Here is a 22130-nt window from a genome sequence, read left to right on the forward strand (position 1 = left end):
CCTTGGAATCTCAGCCACAGAGATCAAGAAAAAGACACAAGGGGCAAGACCTGAGGCAGCTGGAAAGCACCAAAAGAGAATCTCTTGGGTGAGAAAAGGTGCTGAGGAGGAAACCAAAGCAGGGCTCTCCGTGTCCTCACTTGGAAAGCATCTGCCACTGAAAGACTTCACAACAAGGCTATATAGAAGGGGACGAGCAGGTAGGGGAGAAATCTTGTATCTCACTTCCAGAGGGAACTGTTTAGAAGGGACGGGCTGCTGTTACCAAACGCTGAAAGGGAAAAACAGCAGCCATCTGGACTGGCTGACTGCATAATTCACATATTATTGAGGATTAAACTGCTCAACAGGAATATGTCTGAGTGCATAGGGAGACCTTTGAAGTTTGGGATATTAACTAGCGAAGGGTATGCCAGCACCTGCTGGTGGGACAAGACCTGGACTTGGCAACGGATGTATGTGAGCGCCACTAACTAATCTAGTCCCTGGGTAAGGGATATTGCATCTGTTTTTATAGTACCATGTGCAGGCTCTGACACAATTGGGGCACCGTGCAAAGGCAAAGTGATATTGCTTCTTCCCCAAAGGACACAAAAAAAGGAGCCAGAGGTGCAAATATCCTAAATCTGAGGAAGTGTGTGTGCAAAATGAGACACTGGCTTCACAGTTGGAAAAGATTGCACCAAATCTGCTTGCTACAATACATGAGCAAGAGGGTAGCTGTGACTGCTGAGCCAGAAGCAGGAAGGGGATTCTTTCCATGGTTGTTCAGTGCATCCTTATAGGGTTAGTCTTACAGTCACCCTGTGAAGCAGGCTAGACTGTGATTGGTTCAGGGCCACTCAGTGAGATTCATACCAAAGTGGGAATTTGAACCCAGGTCTCCTTGATCTTAGTCCAACTTTCTAACTGCTACACCACACTGTCTCTCCCAGAACTGTGGAAATGGCTTCTGGGACAGGATGCCCTATGCTAACCCAATCTTGTCAGATCTCGGAAGCTAAGCAGGTTGACCCTTGTTAGTACTTGGATGAGAGACTTTACGGAAGCAGGCAATGGCAAACAAACCACCTCTTGCCTTGACAACTCTATGGGATTGTCTTAAGTCAGCTGCAGCTTGACTGTACTTCACACACACACACACACATAAACAGAGGGTGCAGGGATGCCATCACCACACCCTGAGGTGGGCATCTTCCAGGGTCTATAGGGTTGCCAATACCACATGGAGAAATTCCTGGAGGTTTGGGGAAGAGCGAGGAGGGACCTCAGCAGAGTGTAGTACCATATGATCCACCCTCCAAAGCAGCTATTTTCTCCTGGGGAACTGATCTCTATAACTTGGAGATCAGCTATAACTCTTGGAGATTGCCAGGCCTCACCTGGAGGTTGGCAACCCTAAGCCCAGAGCCTCTGGTAGTTCCCACACCTGCATGCCTCCTCTAACTTTTCACCCACTTGCTTGCAAGTGCTTCTCTTCTTTTGCTCCTGGCTGCCCAGTCGGCACAGCACTGCCAGGGAAAAGTGCAAAGGGGTGCAAGCAACAGTACTCCTAGCAACACACATTGCTCAGTGCTGTTGAGGAAAGGGCATGCAGGTGGCTGTGAGTCTGGCTGCTGTGTGTGTGTGTGTGTGCGTCATGAGTGGGCTCTGGTGGTGGACAAAGGAGGAGCCCCCCGGAGCACCCTCTTCCCCGGGCACCTCAAAGCCTGGAACTGACCCTGCAAGGTGTGCCATATAAGCATTTGCTCAGTAAGTCCTCTATGTTGTCTCTAACATTAAATTGCTGCAGGTGCCATGAAAGAATGCCAAGTGTCCCTGGAGAGGGACGGAACAGAGCTGTGTTCTTGATCCAAGCTGGGATAATTTCAAACCATGAAAGATATGCATAGCTGTGTTGGCTCTGTAACACTAGCTCAGGCAGCTAAGTGCTAATTAGTTTTCCAGCTTCTAGCACTCACTGTAGATATCATGCTATCTAACAGAGTCCCCTTTGTGTTGCACAAGGAACAGAGGCTGGTTAGATTTCCTTTGAAGCTGTTTGGGAGATAATGCCACTTAAATTCCCCCAAAAACTCTAGTGCTCGAGTTCTGATAAAATAATAGCGTGCTCCGAATCCAAGCCATTTAGTAAGAGACCCATCTTGACTTAGGGAGATCATACCTAAGTCTCACATTTTATTTCCCTCCTTCCCAATTCTCCCCTCTGTTATTCTATCTGTCAGTTTAGGTGAGTGAGCTTCAGAGACGAGTAGAGATCTGAAACCAGGTTTCCCAGGTCTATCATGCTGACTCTTCCAAAAAGCTTGAAATAGGCCGAGAGAAAACTAGCTTTTTAACCCACCCAACACAGAAAAAAAAATCTTGTAGGGGTTGTGCCTGTACCTCAATGGTAGCTCGTCTACTCTGCATTCAAAAGGTCCCAGGTCCATTTCCCAGCACCTCCAGTTAAAAGGATCAGATGGTAGTTAATGGGAAAGACCTCAACCTGAGATCATGCAGAGCTGCAAGCAGTCACTGTGGACAACACTGACCTTGATAGACCAGTGGTCTGACCGGCAACTTCAGGTGTTCTATTAAAAAGGATGCTCCCAGAAAAAAAAGAGAAAGATTTCTAATTCTAAGGCACTGCCATTTGTGTGTGTGTGCATGCACGCTTCTGCATATATGTTTTTTAGAGCGAGCCAGTTTGGTGTAGTGGTTAAGAGCACGGGACTCTAATCTGGAGAACCGGGTTTGATTCCCCACTCCTCCACTTGAAGCCAGCTGGGTGACCATCGATCAGTCTCAGCTCTCTGGAGCTCTCTCATCTCCACTCATCTCACAGGGTGATTGTTGTGGGGATAATAATGACATACTTTGTAAACTGCTTTGAGTGGGTGTTAAGCTGTCCTGAAGGTGGTATATAAATCAAATGTTGTTGTTTAAAATCAACATGCTAATAAGGGCCACTGTGATATAGTGGTTTGAATGTTGGACTAGGATCTGGGAGATCCACTCCGCCATGGAAGCTTACAGAGTGATCTTGGGCCAGTCATATACGCTCAGCCTAACCTATCTTACAAGGTTGTTGTGAGGATAAAATGGAGGGGAGGATAACTATCTAAGCTGTTTTAGGTCCCCACTGGTGAGAAGGACAAGGTATATAAATGAGGTAAAAGAAAATAAATAAAATAAGATGGAGCAGCACTGTCACTTTGACAGACATTAATATCAAATTTCTGCCACCATAGACAATCACTATGGCAGGGATGACTGGCAGGGATGAATACAATCAGTCAATACCTGATTGGCATTTTAGTTCATTAAATAGTTAATTTTTATTTGGAGTGTGTCTTAGAAGTACATGAGATGACGAGTACATAGTGGGAAAATAAAAAACCATAAAAATACTTAAGACATAAAATGCTCAAATAACGAAAACAGAGGATGAGGCATAGGGGCAAGATACTGGCTCCTAAAAACCCAGGCTAAGGTTGCAACAGTAAATGGATGAAGCATTATTATGGTACACCTGTTGTAAATTGAAAGATAAGTGCGGACAGCCACTAGTACTGGTGCTGTGTTTCTTGTCTTGGGGTAATTATAAGGAAGCAATTCTGCAGCAGCAGAGGCAACTGGGTTTCTTTTCTGAATTCTGACACATTTATTATTCAGAATTATGGAAAGCACATGAAATTCACCCAGCACAGAAGCCAGATTTGGATTCAGTTAACAAATGATTACTTTCAACTATATTGCAGTGACAGGAATAGAATCCCAGAAGGTATATCAGTTCATGCTGGTGGCATTTCTACCAAGAGATATGAACAGAAGCTGGTAAAGATAAATGATGCTTCATTTCCCATACAACCAAATTATGTTTGAGATCTGAAGCTTTTTGTATGTGCAGGACCTAACACCTAGCTGTATTTATTTGGGCTTCTCGGGTCTCAGAATTAAGCACTCCTACCTTTTCCCAACCCCTATGAGATCATCGTTCCAAAAATCCCTGCCTGCATCCTTCACAGTCCAAGGGTCAGGGTTACATCTCCTCATCCTCCAGATCTGTAGCTCAAAATAGTTGCTGCTGATTTAGGGAACTCACTCTTGCAGCACAGTGGAGACTGTAATCCCAGCCTGGGAACTTGGAGCTTTCAGAAGACCTCTTGACCTCAAAGTTTAATATTCTTTAGTAATTAGAGTTTGTTTAGACCCAAATTTAGGGTTGCCACCTGAAGAACTCCAAAACACAGAATGCATCATGAGACAAAAAGAAAACAGTGGCTTCACGTGAGCCACTGGAAGACAATAAGAACACTGTCTTTTAGGTGTGTAAGAACATTACCGATACTTTTAGGTGTGTAAGAACATTACCGATACTTGGGTCGAATCCACATTACTCAATCTAAGTCGCATGTTCCCTGCATTCTCCATGCAACCCCAAGTGCCGGTCACATTACCTCATTAAACAGACGCATTTCATTCGCATTTCTCCCGAATATGTGGTCACAGGTTTTCATTGGGAGTTTCACGGTGGCCGTGAACGGGCCAATGCGCAATTTACGCGGTTTTTTTAAAAACCACCCCCCTTCCTGTCTCTCCGGCCGTTCCGAGAGTTCCTATTGGCTGATTCAACTTTCAAGTGCTCCGTAGTCTGCAAAAGACTGCTTTTGACTTCATAGCATTGGATTTATTGATCATGTTGTTTCTAAATCAAATCTGGTCATTTGAAAAATCATTTTGGGGTGAATCCCTCCTCAGAACGGACTCGTGAAACATCCTTTTTAACTGTTTTTTATTTTTCTCTGGATTACTGTGATATCGAAATTACGGTGAATCAATCATTTGAATTTAAGAAAACACAGAGCAGGACCTCCATCACGCCTCCAACACCAACCAAACCCACCATCCACTAACACCCACAAAGAAATCTCCACAAAATGCTTGCCTTTTTAATAGTTATTTCAAATCCCCCACCAGAAAACACGAACCATTTGCTTTCATGGTCATGTGTTATATCGCTTCATTGATGTTTCCTTATAAGGTGAGATCGAAATAATGGAAAAGTCAGTTCAAAAAAATTTTAAAAATGTGGATATTCCAGTCGCTGTGTGACCGTAGGAGCGCGCGAGAACAACGCATTTGAGGATGGAATGTGAACGGAGGGGAGAAATTTGTGGATTGAAGACAAACGCAAAAATACCGGGAGAAATGCGGGTGAGAGGTGAATGTGGATTCGGCCTTGGTTAGAATATAACATGCTTGTAATGTATTAAATCAAAGTTGCAGTTATGGGGTGTCTCTTCTTTTCCAGGAGTATTTCTGAAATAAATAAGGAACAGGTGGCCTACAACCAAAGGTCATTGTAAAAAATAAATAAGGCTCCAGTTAGCCTGAGTGGTTTACCACCTGCCGTTCATTTCAAGGAAACTACTCTGTATTTATTTCAGAAATATTAATGGAAAACAAGAGATGTACCAAAATTGATACATTACAGACTAGTGACAGACTACCCAAGAGCAAACTTTCTTCTCAAGCCCAGTTGACAGGTGTATTTCTGCAGAAGCATTAATGGATGTGAGAACACTGATCAACTCTTGCTTTCCTTTGCAGGTGAGAAGATGTTCCCCCTTCCACGTTATGATCTTCACAGAGAGAAGAAAATGCAGGCCCAGACTATTGTGAGGGAGCGCACTGGAGAGAATGGTATGTCTGCTTGGAATGCTATAATCTTCTGGGTAATTTCTGAAATGTCTGCTTGCCATCTTTGCCACCATTAAAAATTTCTCAGCATGATGCAGCCATAAAATTCTCTTTAACACCTGGAAGTTATAAAGTGGAGACACTGTAAAAACACTAGAGGTTATGAGAGATGCCAAACAAACATGGGTACTTTTGGGAGATCGTTTTCCTAGCTTCTCTGGAGTCCACTGGTACAAGGGGATGCTGCAGTGAATATTGGTGAGAGAGCCCCCTCTGTACTATGGGTTGCCAGCTCCAGGTGGGGAAATTCCTGGAGATTTGGGGGATAGGGTCTGGGGAGCATGGGGTTTAAGGAGAGGAGGGATCTCAGTGGGGTATAATGCCATAGAGTCTACCCAAAAAAACAGCTATTGTTGCTAGAGGGACTGATCTTTGTAGCCTAGAGATCAGTTGTAATTTCAGGAAATCTCCAGGCCCTCCCTAGAGGTTGGCAACCTTTTGTGCTTTTTTCCCAAACTGGCATTATGTTAGTTTTCACTTGACTCTTCATTCCCAGCCTCCAGCTTACAGACTAACTACACACTACACCATACATTTTGTAATGAGTTAGGTTGGCAGGGGGGCGGGGGCAGTTTCCAGACATCCCTAGAGTTACCCTTCATCATTTCTGGGTCTTTCCCAGAGGTGATGTAGCAGCTCGCATGATGTCAATTTTTTAAAAATTCTTCTGCCACCACTCAAAGCTGCAGTGGGCAATGAAGGCTGCCATAGTGGGAAGCCTGGCAGCCATATATCATGTAGTAATACATTTGTTGCAATATCCTGTACCTTTATTTATTTAATACAATGTTCACTTAGCAGCCTAGGATGGATCTTACTATTCTGTTCTCTCTCTCTCTCTGTATGTAATTATGTATGTATGTTTTCCCAGTCCCGGAGCTAGACTTGGGTAAGAAGGTTAGCATTCCTCAGGACTTGATGATGGAAGAGCTGTCCCTACCAATAAACAGGGGTTCCAGGCTTTACCAGCAGAGGCAGAAGAGGGTGCAGCGGTTTGAGTTGGAATATCCTGCAAGTTACAGAATCGTGAGTGATGCTTTCTCATGATGGGGAGAGACAGAAAACTCCTGCAACTACAATGAACGTGTTGCTCAGCAGCAACTATAGAAAGTAGTCAGCTGTGCACAGATGACCAAATGTGGAGATGATCCTACATTTCTTGGGTTGCTTCCCTAAAGGCTGAAATCAGGGACTGCCTAAACATCTCCTCTCACTAAGCTGTTTGGACGGGAGGTGGGGCAGATATTTTTGCTAGTCTTAGAGTATAAAGGAGGATATGCGGTCTTCTCTTCCTGTTTTGCCCAGCAAAGGCCTCCTCCCTCTATCTAACAATTATACCTTATTTGAATAGAAATTGACAAGAATGGAAGCCGATGCATTTCTGTCTCTGCTGAAGTGAACTGGAGAAGGAAGTTCCAGTTCTATTTCCCTCATGTAATTCTTCCTCTGTCATTTGAAGTGGAGCATAGGAGAGGCTAACAAAATCAGTCCCGAAACTTTTCATGGCCCTCCAGCTGATCTATACAATCACTTGTGGATCTCCGTTCAACTATTCTTGGACAAGATCATGTAATCGCAAGTTTATTGCATAAGCATGGAAGCTCCTTCTCTTATCTGCTGGAGTCCCTTTCTTGTTGCCAAGTCATTGCTGGGAAATCAGAAGTAGAAACCACTTGGACTAATTCACACCTTTAAGTATTCCGAGCCTTAGGAGCCTTCTGTGCCGTGAAACTAATGTTCTTTTCTTTATCCTCCCAACAGGCCTCAAACAGAACAGCAGTGGGTGGATTACGTCCAATCTATGAGGCAGATGGAACAACAGAAGGGCAGATGGTCTGTGACACTTGAATAGGAGGAGGCCCATTTCTTTAGAATGATGTTTAGTGTCCAGTATGGTTCCTGAAGTTGCCTCATAAATATAGATAGCCTGAACTTGCATCAAGAGGCAATGATGTCTGTTGTTTGCTATAATGACTCACTGGTTGTTAATAAGTTAATAGTCTCACTGATTATTAAAAATCAGTATTCAGTGCTAATGGTATATTTCATCTTTCTTCCCAATGGGGACCTAAATCAGGTCATATTGTTTTCTTCTCTTTCATTTTATTCTCCCAAGAACCCTGTGAGGTAGGTTAGGCTGAGTATGTGTGTCAGGCCCAAGGTCACCAAGCAAGCTTTCATGGCAGAATGGGGATTTGAACCTGCGTCTCACAGATCCTAGTCTGACACCCTAAACAGTACACCATCCTGGTTTTCAATGAACTTATCTTTCAGTGTAAAATATCTTTAACTTGACAAGGAGAATGAAGGTGAAATGTAACATGAAATGGGAGCTCTCAAAGATTCAACTGAAAAAATGAATTAACTTCATGGCTTGCTTCTTATAGAAAGAATCTGCACTACAAACCAGGAGTTCCCACCCCAACCTTTCTGAACCTATAGGCACTTGAAATTCTGATTCAGGATAGTGGGCAAAACCAAAAATAGCTGCCACAGGATTAGGGTTGCCAGATCCTCTTACCCTTCGGGGGGGGGGGGGGCGAGGGACAGGAGACCTGGCACTCACCTTCTTAGTTGTCTTTGTGTACATGTCCACATGCATGGTCCCAGCACTGCACAATGAAACAAGTGATGTCATCACACTGGCCTTGTGGTGCCCCTGGGAGCACTCCTGTGCTCTGCAGTGGGCTGAATCAGGCCCATTTGGAGCCAAAATCAGCACGTTGTGGAGCACAGGAGCACTGCGAGGGTGGCGCTATGGGCCCTGGATTGTTCTTGCACTTCACAGCAGGCTGATTTTGGCCCCAAACGGGCCCGATTTGGCTCACTGCAGAGAGCAGGAGTGCTGTCAGAAGGGCCCTGGCGAGCTCCTGCACTTCACAGTGGGTTAATTTAGGCTCCAAATGGGCCCAAGTAGGCCCATCTGGGGCCCAAATTGGCTAGTGCAGCATGCAGGATTGTGCCATTCCCCCCGCCCCCCAGCACACCCCAGGTGTGTTCCCCTGCCTTTTCTGCCGCAGGCCAGGTAAACGGGGCATGTGGGATCCCCCACCCCCAGCAGAGGACTGGCAATCCTGGGCACAACTGATCACAAAATGTCAGGAAGTGAGGTTATGATTAAATCTAATACTCTTCAACATTTCAGGGAGAAGCTGTGTTCAATTGGATGTGTTTAAATTAACATATTGTTTTAAAAATATTTTCTTGCATACACACAGTTTACCTCAGGCACACAGTGCTGTGGTGGCAGCTGCTACCGTGGCAATTTTTGAAAATCTGCACAGAAGCCCTTCTGAGCAAAAGGTCCTGCCCACTTTCTTAAAACACTTGGTGGGCACCAGGCAAGTTATTAATGGGAAAGGCATCAAATATAAAATGAGGGTGTGAGGAAGTGTGGAGAAAACACTGCAGGGCAGCACCCAAACTGCAGCAAAGTCTCTGTGTGAAAAGACACCACGTGGTTAAATATTCCTATTCTATATGCTTCATATGAATGCAAAATTATTTTTCCATTCCTGAGCCTAAAAAGCATCTTCCTGTCAAACAAGTGATTTGGATTATTTCTTCCTCAGAACTCCCAATCCTACCTCAATCAATAGAGAACAAGCTAAGCAGACCACTTTGGTGACAAAAACCTTTTGCAGCCTCTGCCTCTTTTACTTTCTCTACCAGCCTCTTCATAACACAGAAGGGAAGGAGAATTATCCAACAGAGCTTCATGTGGCATCCTCAGGAAAAGGGGCACCCCCCAGAGTACCTAAGAAGACAGAAAAAGTTTTAAAGATGAGCAAAGCTTTGAATCCTGATAGCCTTGCTCCAGGTAATAAGCCAGAATATTTATTGATTTATCGAAACATTTAAACTGTAACTTACTCAGCCTGACCATGCAACACAAGTGCAAGTATTAAGCGCAAAAGGGGACAACTGAGTTTCATTATGGCCCACATAATGATGAGCAATTGCAGCTGGAGCAATACTAAGGAAGCCTCAGCCCCACCCCAGCTCCATTTCTTATGTGCTTACTACTAATGGCTCATGTATCCAAAATACAGCTCATGTCATCTACCCAAAATTCATTCAAATTCCAGGCTGATTGTTGGGAAAGCCATTTCCCAACTTTCCTGCACTGTTCTTGGAGATGGCTAACTTAAAATAAAATTGCCCAGCCTTGTTAGGACATTTAATGAGAGGATGACTATTGCATTAGATCTTTCTTAGACACTGATGCACAGCTTGGGGAGGAGATCTGGCCTCTCTGTCTCCTCCTCCTATCTGGTCCATTTTTGAGTAACGACAGCTTAACTTTAGGACAAAGCTGATACAAGATCCATTGATAGTGAGAGAGAGCCCTGTGCTGCTGTGTGTGTGACAAATTCAGGAAGAACTGTACAAGAACTGGCCTGAACGAGGAATCCAATCTTTTCCCTCCTTTTTCCAGTAAGAACTATTTATAACAATCTTTGAGTTCCTGTAAGGTAGAAAGCAGAGGAGTTAGCTGTGTTAGTCTGTGGTAGCAAAATCAAAGAGTCCAGTAGCACCTTTAAGACTAACCAAGGCTCCATCACCAAATGCCCAGGAATATCCCAACCCAGAGTTGGCAACCTTCACTTTTACACTCCTCTTCCTGCTGAAGCCTGTTCCACTTGCTGAAATCATGTCCCAGGGAGCTGGCTGTGAACTCCTAGCAAGAGGATGAGGGGGGAAATGGTGGTCTGTCATGGGAAGATGGAACTGTTGACCCTCCCCCTGGCCTTTCCATGCATGGAAAGTGCCTCCCCCAACAGAAAAGCAAGTTAGGATCTAAGCCAATATTTACAGTCTTATGCTCTTTACTTCCCCTCATTTAGAGCCAAACAACATGAGACAAGGAAGCTCCGTGGGGTAAACAGCAGCATTTATGGGGAGGGGGAATTTGCACTATGGAAAGAGCTAAACTCCCTCTCTGTATGTTGTGCCCTGATCTTCCTAGCATCTGCTTGTGTCATTCCCCCCCCCCCTTCCACATCATTTGCAAATGTTCCTGATGCTAATTGAAATGGCACTACTGCTTATTCTCTGGGGTTTAAATGATATGAGAAAAGGAACCCCATTCCTTTCTTATTTTACGTTTTAGAAAAGGCAGAAACGTCCCTCAGGTTCAGCACACAGAAAGATTAAGAAGTGTGGATACCTCCGTTTTGCAGCGGTAATTAAGTTGTTCAGTTTGGCATTCTCAACTGCAGGCTATTCTGGACCTCTAAAGGAAGTGCCTCCTGAGAAGTTCAACAGCACAATCATCCCCAAAGCCTACCAGTCTCCTTGGCGGGAGTTCCTTAGCAGTGAGGATTACCATGTTGACAGTGAGACCCGCTTGCCTGAGCCTCCCAAAAAAGTGACTACTGTTGACCTTAGGAGCTTCAATAGGTTAGTGGCTGTATCCCTTTTCTGTGTTTTTAACGGTTTTTTTTGTATGGGATGCTTAGAATACCTCCTACTCTCAAATGTATCTGTTGCAAATATTAGTGATATAGGACAGAAAACAGAAAGCAGAGTATTTTAAATTAAGGATACATTCTAGCAATTTCAAGCCACAGTATATTGAATTTCAAGATGCTTGCTGGCTTTGATCTTTAAAACTTTAACATTGTTTGTCCAAGTTATTAAAAGTTATAGTAAAGAGTAAACAGACGCCCTAACATCTCTAACTTTCTTGTTTGTCCCCCTCTAAAACCTGAGGAAAGGGACAGTGTTAAGTACAAGTTACATTCAGGGGTCATTTTGTAGAAAAAGAGCTGGAGGAACTCATTAGCATAACTCATTAGCATATGCCACACCCCTTGACACCACCAGAAATGTGTCGTTAACATAGCTATTTGCATATGCCACACCCCCTGCCATCACCTATCCTGGCTGTTTTGGACCCAATCCTGGCCATTCAGGGCCGAAATTGGGCCCAAAATGGCAAAAAGGGGCTGAAGATGGACAAAAAGGGACCCAAAATGGTCAGGATCAAGCCGCTGCTAAGTGGGAGAGTGATCCACCACCCGTCAGAGGCCTGATCCGGGCCATTTCAGCCCCAATCCAGGCCGAAACGGGCCCAAAATGGCCGAGAGTCAGGTGGGTGGGACCACCTGTCATGTGACCTCTTTGGGGAACTACCAGGTTCCTGTACGTTCCCCCTCGAAATGAGCCCTGGTTACATTAGAGAGTTTCTTCTCCCATCTGAACATTTGAACTTTTAGAAGATTCAGAAGGTCATTATACACCAATGACATTTTTGTTTTAAAAATTGCTTCAGAAATGCATGGTTGATACTCTAGAGGAATGACGGTGGTGGTGGTGTAGGTGAGTGATTAATCCATTCTCCACTTACCATTTTCCCCACTCAAAATTGTGTCCAAATGACTGCCTTTCCTTTCCAGGGTCCATAAAGCACATTTGCAAGGGCTAGCTGCTTAAAATGGCATTGACAGTGTGCTCTAAAACAGTTTTAGCATAATTTCTTCAAACTATTCATACAACTATGGTTGTTGGGGGTTTTCCGGGCTGTATTGCCGTGGTCTTGGCATTGTAGTTCCTGACGTTTCGCCAGCAGCTGTGGCTGGCATCTTCAGAGGTGTAGCACCAAAAGACAGAGATCTCTCAGTGTCACAGTGTGGAAAAGATGTAGGTCATTTGTATCTACTCAGGAGGGGTGGGGTTGAGCTGAGTCATTCTGTAAGAGTTTCCCAGGGTGTGGAATGCTAATGGCGGGAGGCTTCACTGTATCCCGAGGAGGTTCTTTTGCATATGGATTGGTGCTTGATGTGCTAATCTTCTCTGCAGGGCTATTGTCGGGTGTGGAGTGTTTTGTTGGCCTGGTGTTTTTCAGAACTGGAGCCCATGCTCTGTTCATTCTTAAGGTTTCTTCTTTCCTGTTGAAGTTTTGCTTATGCTTGTGAATTTCAATGGCTTCCCTGTGCAGTCTGACAAAGTAGTTGGAAGTGTTGTCCAGTATTTTGGTGTCCTGGAATAAGATACTGTGCCCTGTTTGAGTTAGGCTATGTTCAGCCACAGCTGATTTTTCAGGCTGTCCAAGTCTGCAGTGTCTTTCATGTTCTTTTATTCTTGTCTGGATGCTACGCTTTGTGGTCCCGATGTAAACTTGTCCACAGCTGCAGGGTATACGGTATACTCCTGCAGAGGTGAGGGGGTCTCTGCTGTCTTTTGCTGATCGTAGCATCTGTTGTATTTTTCGGGTGGGTCTGAATACTGCTTGAAGGTTATGCTTTTCCATAAGCTTTCCCATCTGATCAGTAATTCCTTTGATATATGGCAAAAACACTTTTCCTGTAGGTGACTGTTTTTCCTTGGTTGTTTGATTCATCCTGGGTTTGATTGCTCTTCGGATTTCATTTCTGGAGTAGCCATTTGCCTGAAGTGCGTGGTTTAGATGATTAATTTCCTCATTGAGAAAGCGCGGCTCACATATCGCGGCTCATATATGTGAGCCGCACTTTCTCAATGAGGAAATTAATCATCTAAACCACGCACTTCAGGCAAATGGCTACTCCAGAAATGAAATCCGAAGAGCAATCAAACCCAGGATGAATCAAACAACCAAGGAAAAACAGTCACCTACAGGAAAAGTGTTTTTGCCATATATCAAAGGAATTACTGATCAGATGGGAAAGCTTATGGAAAAGCATAACCTTCAAGCAGTATTCAGACCCACCCGAAAAATACAACAGATGCTACGATCAGCAAAAGACAGCAGAGACCCCCTCACCTCTGCAGGAGTATACCGTATACCCTGCAGCTGTGGACAAGTTTACATCGGGACCACAAAGCGTAGCATCCAGACAAGAATAAAAGAACATGAAAGACACTGCAGACTTGGACAGCCTGAAAAATCAGCTGTGGCTGAACATAGCCTAACTCAAACAGGGCACAGTATCTTATTCCAGGACACCAAAATACTGGACAACACTTCCAACTACTTTGTCAGACTGCACAGGGAAGCCATTGAAATTCACAAGCATAAGCAAAACTTCAACAGGAAAGAAGAAACCTTAAGAATGAACAGAGCATGGGCTCCAGTTCTGAAAAACACCAGGCCAACAAAACACTCCACACCCGACAATAGCCCTGCAGAGAAGATTAGCACATCAAGCACCAATCCATATGCAAAAGAACCTCCTCGGGATACAGTGAAGCCTCCCGCCATTAGCATTCCACACCCTGGGAAACTCTTACAGAATGACTCAGCTCAACCCCACCCCTCCTGAGTAGATACAAATGACCTACATCTTTTCCACACTGTGACACTGAGAGATCTCTGTCTTTTGGTGCTACACCTCTGAAGATGCCAGCCACAGCTGCTGGCGAAACGTCAGGAACTACAATGCCAAGACCACGGCAATACAGCCCGGAAAACCCCCAACAACCATCGTTCTCCGGCCGTGAAAGCCTTCGACAATACATATTCATACAACTGATAGATGTGTATGTAAAGTGCCCTTGAGTCACACTCAGCTTATGGCAGCCCCGTCAAGGAGGCTTTCATGGCAAGTGAGAAGCACAAGTGGTTTGCCATTGCCTTCCTCTGTAGAGCCCTCCTTGGCAATCTCCCATCTAAGTACCAACTCTGCTTAGCTTCCGAGATCTGATAAGGTCAGGCTGTACCATGCTGATTTCCATCGCACAACTGATAGTTACAACCATATCTGTGGAAAGATGTAGGTCGATCTTCTGTAGTAAGATAAAAACGATCATCCCACTCAATCAAGCTGCTAGCTGTAATCACATCTTTACTTAGCCTATAGCTTTCTTCTAAAATGACAAAGTCCAACTCAGACAGTATTTAGTTATCAAAACTTTTGCATCTTAGTCCTTGCAACTATCTTTCTCAGGTGTTCTATTAAAGTCAAATGTTCTGTTGCAAAACAATTTGAAGACTAGAATCAATCAAGTTGTAAAATAAGGAGTGTCCTCGTGATACAATGGAAAATATATCCCTAAAGAAAAAGGAGATCAAAACTTCAGTATGCTTCTTTTCAGTCTTGCTGCTTTGCCCCTTCCTACATCCAAGCTTGCTATTCATTTCACTGGCCTGTACCTCTTTTATTTAGTTCATTTACAAAAATAAAGTTTGATTTACAGTTAGGAAGCCATCAGCATACTTTCACAGGCAAGGATGTTTTTTGCAGTGGGGGATGGTGATGTACAAAAACAAGAACAAATGGAGTAGAGAGAAAGAAGACATTAACAGGGCAGAGCAAAGTTGGCTAAAAGAAAAGAAGGGGGCAGAAGGATTTCTGAAGACCAGCGACAGGCACAGCCTTGTCCAGTCTGTTAAGCTGTTTCTAATGCTTCCGTGCTACAGCCAAGTTTTTAAAAACAGCTTCCCTGTACCTTAATATCTTGAACACATGCTGAACCAGGGAACTGTTCCAGACACTTACTCTTTAGTTTCTACTGGTACTCAAGTTTCTCCAGCCACAGCTTTCAATTTGTTTCTGGCGTTGAAGCAAAAGCAACATTCACATAAGGAGCAGGGCTGTTTGCTTCCCAGTACCATTTCCTTTCTCAGATACTTTCCTCTAATTAAAGCTGTAATGCTCAATAGCACTGGATGCCAATGTAATTCTTACCACTCCTTCAACTTTAATGCCTCAGTGGTTATTATGACTTGCAATAAAAAGCTGCAAGAGCTGAAACTGAAAGAGGTCTTCCTTTGAGGTAAACTTAAAACAAACAACTCCCAAATCCCTTAGGAAATAAGCAAACCTTACATTCAAGATCCTGCTCAAAGATTCCCTCATAGGAGATAAAAGAACACTGTTCTCTTTCATGCTTGCTCTGCATCAGTGGAAAGTTCAACAGACAAAGAAGTCAAACTGCTTTAGTTTCCATTAAAAAAAACTGAGTACAAAGAACAGTCTTGGGAAAACTCACAACACAACTTGCAAAAATGACACTCAGAAACAAACATTCCTGCTCAGTTTCTTCTTGGTGTTCCAAGTTTTAATTTGCCCTAAACATTACTTTCACTGCAGTCCTATCGTCTTCCATTTCAGTTTTTAGAAACAATGGTTTTGGAAACTTCAGTTATACAATTTGATTAGTCAGAATACAGGAAGTAGTATTAATTATCTTGAGAGCCTTGACATAATGTCAAGCAGCAAAAGCTGTTGGTTATAGTAGTTCTCCAACACTGGAATGCTGAGGACCAGACTATGCTGTTCTGCATTTTCACTGCACATTTGAATTGTATAACTGTGAGAAAGGCCTTAAGAACTTCTTTGCAGAATTATACCACATTGTATCTAGCCCGGCATTCTATTTCCAAGAACAACCAAGAAAATACCACTGAAAGCTCCTAACCTTAGCATGAAATTGACAGCCACCTCCTGCTTTTGAGAGCCTTGCCTTTCTCAGATGGAGGACTACTGATGTACAATCCCAAATTCCCCAACTGAAAACATGATTGACTAGTACAGTTGCCAACCTCCAGGTAGTGGCTGGAGATCTCCCAGAATTACAACTGATCTCCAGGCCACAGAGATCAGTTCACCTGAAGAAAATGGCTACCGGGGGTGGGGGGATGGACTCTATGGAATTATGCCATGCCAAGGTCCTTTCCCTCCCCAAACCCCTTTCTCCAGGTTTCAACCCCCAGATCTCCAGGAATTTCCCAGCTTGAAGCTGGCAAACCTATTGACTAGCCTTTTTTTCTCCTTCAGTACTTTTTCTTTAACTATTTGCTCAGAGATGAATAACTATTTCACCCAGGAACTCGTTCTTTGGCTCATGTCCCCAGGGAAGTTATCCCCAAAGACAGAGATTCTACCTGGGAACGTCTGACTCCCCAACCTCTTTTGAGGCTTTGGAGTTCTGAAATAGGGTAGTGGGAGCAATCATAAAATGGCTGCTGTGAGAGGTGAAGCCAATCAAAAAATGGCTTCCAGAGGAAAAGCCAACCACAAAAAATCAGGACAGTGTTTCCCAACCAGGGTTCGCAAGGGTACTGCAAGACATCATCAGTGTCTTGCAGTGATTGTGTGAGAAATTGTGGAATAAATTAAAAAATTGAAATACCACAAAAAATTCTGAATATCCTTTGATGTCATAACAACCTTCTTCTGCCTCCACCAGGAGAGGATTTAAAACATATCTTTGTTATAGCTGTTCATATGGTCAATTATATAAAGCAGTGTCCTCTTACATTACACATATTTGCAAAAGTTGTGTGAAAATTTGCATAATGCTTATGTGGCATTCTGTTTATATAGAGGTTAGATGGCTTTCAAGAGGAAAGTTTTAACTAGAGCATTTGCACTTCAAGAGGGACTTTTATTTAAAAATAATAATGGAGCCAGTTTTTCTGAGTTTGCTAAAGATACAAAATGACTGCTGAAACTAGCCCACTTGCAGATATTTAGTAGCACTTATACACCCTTGCACACCAGAATGCAAGGCCAAAAATACTATTCTAACTTCCACAGATAATCTTCTTGCATTCAAGAATATATGTTGACATTTAAACTTTGATTTGATAGTTTGGTATTTGAAAAAAAAGAATACAAAAAAGACAGGAAAAAAGGCTTCACAGACGGACTTGGGGGGACTTCAAAATTTCCAGAAATTTTATAGTATCTGTCTTCATTTTGCATACCTCTAACAGATTTATGCAAAAGGAAAAATGCTTTTTCTCCTGGCTATGCCCTTCTCATGAGTCCAGCCATTTTTAACCACGATCCTTTTGCAAATGGGTATATTATAGGTCGGAAACGACTTGACAGCACATAACATATACATATTAAGAGATAAATTCTGGCCATATTTTCATAGAAACAAATTATTTTTGAAAAGTTAACAAAATGTGATAGCATATTATTATAAACTTCTACCTGAATTATAAAAATATATTTAAACTGGGCAGATCTGATAACTCCAAACAGAAATTCCACTTAGGCACATTTTAAGAATTTTAGTCATGCAGTCCAATCATGTTTAGTCAGAATCAAGTCCCAGTTTTTAGAATACCACCCTGCAATTTGCAGAGCTTGCATTATACCATAAACATAAAAAAAAAATTAAAAACACACTTGGCAGGTAAAAGGAATAGTGCTGGCAGGCACCAAGGCATCCACGATTGCCCCCTGTGTTCAAGTATTCAGTCATGTTGAATGTGAACACAAGGGTATGGCTTCTGGAAAAATATACTAAAGAATACTGGTAACCGTTTGGAAACACAATCATATTTTCTCAATAGGACCACAGGTCTCTAGAACAGATGAACAGCAACTCATCACCATTATCGTTTTGTAGACACACTAGTATAAGGTCACTAGCTGAACTCAGAACAAAGACCAACTGTAGCTCCCAGTATATACATACACACAGAGAGTATATGTACAGATCTTCATACATTATAAACATAAGCCATATTGGATCAGGCACTGTGTCACAGTGGCTAAAAACCAGGTGTCCTCAGGAGGTCTGCCAGTGGGGGACACTAGAAGCCCTCCCACTGATTGCCCCCCCCCCAAAAACACCAAGAATAAAGAGTATCACTGCCCTAGACAGAGAATTCCATCTATACCTTGTGGCTCATAGCCACTGATGGACCTCTGCTCCATATGTTTATCCAATCCCCTCTTGAAGCTGTCTATGCTTGAAGCTGCCACCACCTCCTGAGGCAGTGAATTCCGTGTGTTAATCACCCTTTGGGTGAAGAAGTACTTCCTTTTATCCGTTCTAACCCGACTGCTCAGCAATTTCATTGAGTGACTACGAGTAGAGACGGGCACGAACAGCAATACAAACAAAAAAAAGCCACGAACAGTCCAATCTGCTGTTCGCGAACAAGCTGTTCATGAGGCCCCATTCTAAACGAACAGGTGGTCGTTGCAGCCTCATTCGTTGCTGTTCGTCAAGCCAGACAGTCTGGCACTTGCAATCAATTCCCTTGGCAACTTAGGCAGAGATTGTCTGAACTCTGTCTGAACTCCTGCTGTTGCCCTGGAAACCCCAATCTAAGCCCAATTTAGCTTGATAGGCAGGTCTTCCTTTCAAGTGTGGAGCTCCAAATTTGTTGCAAGGGAACAAAGACCGGGGGGAGGGGGGCTCCCAGCTCTGGCTTTGTAGAGGGAGAGACAGCTGCTGCAGGGCTTGAATTTTCTTTGTGCGTGGTGGGATAGGGATCTACCCCTTCAAGTTCCAGGGCTGCTACCAGGCTCTGGGCCAAGCTATTATTTATTGGTACCTTTCCTGCGGCCTGCTCAGGTAAGCTTTCTGGGAGTGGTGTGGTAGAGATCTACCCCTTCAGGTTCCAGGGCTGCTGCCAGGCTCTGGGGTCAAGCTATTAGTTATTATTGGTACCTTTCCTGGTGCCTGCTCAGGTCAGGTTTCTGGGAGTGGTGCAGTAGGGATCTCGACTTGGATGATGGCTGGAGGAGAGCCTGCTGGCCCCCACGAACAGCCAACCACGAACATGTTCATGAACAGGGCCATGTTCGTGGTTGTTCGTGAGTCCCTGTTTGTGGATGGCAACGAACAACAAACATCATGTTTGGGTTTTTTTCCCGTTTGTGCCCATCTCTACGCACGAGTTCTTGTATTGTGAGAAAGGGAGAAAAAATACTTCTTTCTCTATCTGTAGTTATCTGTAGCCCAAGAACTGGACTTGTGTGGGGCAGGTGGGGGGAGGGGATAAATGAAGCGGTAAAGTCTGTACAGGTAAGTACAAATACAGTAAAACACCATGTTTACTGGCTCAGTCCTTTGAGGCCAAACTGATACAGAAAGTAATGAGAACAGTTTCTCTTTGTGAGTCACTTAACAATGAATAATTGTGTTGGGAGCCAAGAATTACAGTAGGTAGCCAAGGAACTGTGTCTCTTTTGCACTTACGTTTGAAATACAATCTTTGTTTGCAAACATACTGTAGCACTCTTTCTTTGTATCTGCAGGACTCCAACCCCATTTGGTGGACTATTACTGAATGATGTATACCCTGTACCTGGATTTGAGATTAATGAAGTTCAGACAGACCCCATGAGCGGCTTGGAGCTTATGCTGAATAGACCCAGCTTTAACAGAGCACCACAAGGCTGGGTACAAGTCATACCAGAATCAGAGGAACTGTAACTCGCATGCTACTAGCCACTAATAATTTGCCTTCCTAAAGTCAATCCATGCTAGTCTTCCAGTTTACTGATACAGAACCAATAGACAGTTTCTTGAGCATAGAATAGTTATCATACGGCTTGCCATTACATGAACTCTCAAGCAAGCTCCCCTCTAAGGCCTCCTTATACTCTTCTAATGTGGACTGCAGCATACCCACCTTTTCACACACAAATTTGTCATGTGTTTGATAAAATATCCTACAGTAAAGCAAGACCAGCTATCAAGCCTAGAACAGCAAGAAGTCAGTCAGACTGAATTATTTCTACAGTTGCTTTAAAGAAAAGGAATCATGACATTTAAGAATTGTTCAACAACTTATTCCCCTCAGAGAAATATGAAGCTACTGCATGTTCAAAGAAATTATGCTTTAGCTTCGTTTGCAAAGCAAAACCAGGTTGAGACAGACATATTAGGTGTCTAAATCCAGAATTTACTGACAGATAAATCAAACTTACCTGCTTTATTCATTCGTCATTAGCAGTTTTTTTTACTGTAACATCTAAGTAAAACTCATTAAGGTTTTATAGATATCTAGTACATTTTTATTGCATGCTCTAAGGACCGCAGAGGGCTGGAGGCGAGTCTCCCTTCTGGATTATACCTTTACAACCCCCCTTAAGGAAGGTTAGGCTGAGGGTGTGTTACTGGTTCAAGGGCACATAGTAAATTTAATGGCCAAGTAGGGACTGCAGTCACATTTTCACTTGTTTGAAAGCTGCTAAATCAAGGTCCAGCTTTTACTGGTGAAGGATGAATCATTTCTAGTGCAAGTATTAAAGGCCAATTTAAGATGTCAGGACATGGCAATAGTTTAAAATGGAATCACAATGTCACATTAACATAATGCCAAATGAACCAACATTGCTTATCAGGCCACCTTGACATCAGGTCTCGCAGAAAGTAGCTTACAATGATGCGTTTTGCCAAGAAATCTTTAGATTACATGATATGCAAAGTAGTTTAGAAAACTAATTTTAAAACATTTGATGAACCAGAGTTGTAAGGATGAGACAGACTAGACTAATGGGAAATAGTTTCACTGGGAAAGGAGGGCTTGAGCAGCAAATTCATGTCAATGGAACCCACTTCCATGTATACAAGCTTCTAGCATGGCAACAGAAGTTGGAAATAAAAGATCATCACTTAATAGTCATAGTACGGTTTTCTGCAGGTCCAGGAACTGATGAGGGAGTGGACCACTGCTCTGACCAAGTTTTCCTGGTGTGTCCTATTCTGTATATTCATGTCGATATATTATACATGACAGATGCAAGACACCTATAAAGCTAGCTCTTATGAGACAGAAGGCTGTCATTTATGTATATGCTTTCAGAAATTGGTAGCTGCTATATTTTCATGTTTAAGGTTTGTGGAATTAGATCCTGAGTAGCTTTAATACACTGGTTATGAATGCAGTTAAGCTAGACTGGTTTTCTCTAGGCTTTGTCGATGGCTTATAAAACAAGGCAACATTAACTACAATGTTTAGTTGTCAAAGGGTCTGTTTAAAGGGGAATGCAAGAGTTACTATACATGGAGAGCTTACTTGTTATTCAAAACAATAAAAGCAGAACTTCCATTCCACTTCCCAAGTATAGCATGTGGGAAGATAGGTAGGAATAACAGTCTATTATTTAGGGATTACAAAAAAGTTTGTCAGTGTCGAACTGTCCAATATCAGACCTATCAACTCAAAGTCATGTTTACATTCAGAAATAAGTGGGGGGATGCAATAAAATGAATGGTATTTTAAAATACATTTGGGTTGTTTATTTGGAAAAAGTTATTTGTTGAAAGGCTTGCAAGGCAGGAAGCCACATAAAGGTAAAGCTAATGCTATACAAATCAACTATCTTGTACACCATGGGAGGAGATGCAGAGGAACGCTGATGGTGCCTTAAGGATTGTAGCATAAGCTATAATGGGAGGAAAAATTGTCTCACAATAAATATTAGTCCTGAAGTGCCAAAAGACTTATTTTGTTGCAGTAGACTAACACAGATACAATTTATGAATTCCAAATGGAAAGTATTACAGGACCCACCTGGACAGTATTCAGGTGCAGAAGTACCAACCAGCTTGGAGGGTAATAATGTCACATGCAATCTTTTATCTTGAATTTTAATACTAGAAATTTAAGAGGACTACATACAAGTAGTTTCTGTTCCTTTTGTGCTTTTTAGTATTGGGGGTTGCACTAGTGATTCAGATGCAAATCCCTGATCCTCATA

General features: G+C 43.0%; 1 protein-coding gene across 2 annotated transcripts; it reads left to right on the forward strand.

Moving 5' to 3' along the window:
• On the forward strand, window positions 1-20432 carry MYOZ3 (myozenin 3). 2 transcript variants are annotated; one of them, XM_054976239.1, is made up of 7 exons: window positions 1-200; window positions 5596-5688; window positions 6617-6771; window positions 7507-7578; window positions 9418-9565; window positions 10968-11148; window positions 19680-20432. In XM_054976239.1, exons 2-7 carry the CDS (start codon window positions 5604-5606, stop codon window positions 19855-19857), a joined length of 819 nt encoding a protein of 272 aa, XP_054832214.1. In that variant the 5' UTR covers window positions 1-200; window positions 5596-5603; the 3' UTR covers window positions 19858-20432. The 2 variants fall into 2 exon arrangements, with proteins under 2 accessions (XP_054832214.1, XP_054832215.1); XM_054976240.1 differs by having other exon boundaries at window positions 18-88.
• The last annotated feature ends 1698 nt before the right edge of the window (window positions 20433-22130 follow it).

This window comes from Eublepharis macularius, chromosome 4 (assembly GCF_028583425.1).
Source record: "Eublepharis macularius isolate TG4126 chromosome 4, MPM_Emac_v1.0, whole genome shotgun sequence".
Classification (NCBI taxonomy): domain Eukaryota; kingdom Metazoa; phylum Chordata; class Lepidosauria; order Squamata; family Eublepharidae; genus Eublepharis; species Eublepharis macularius.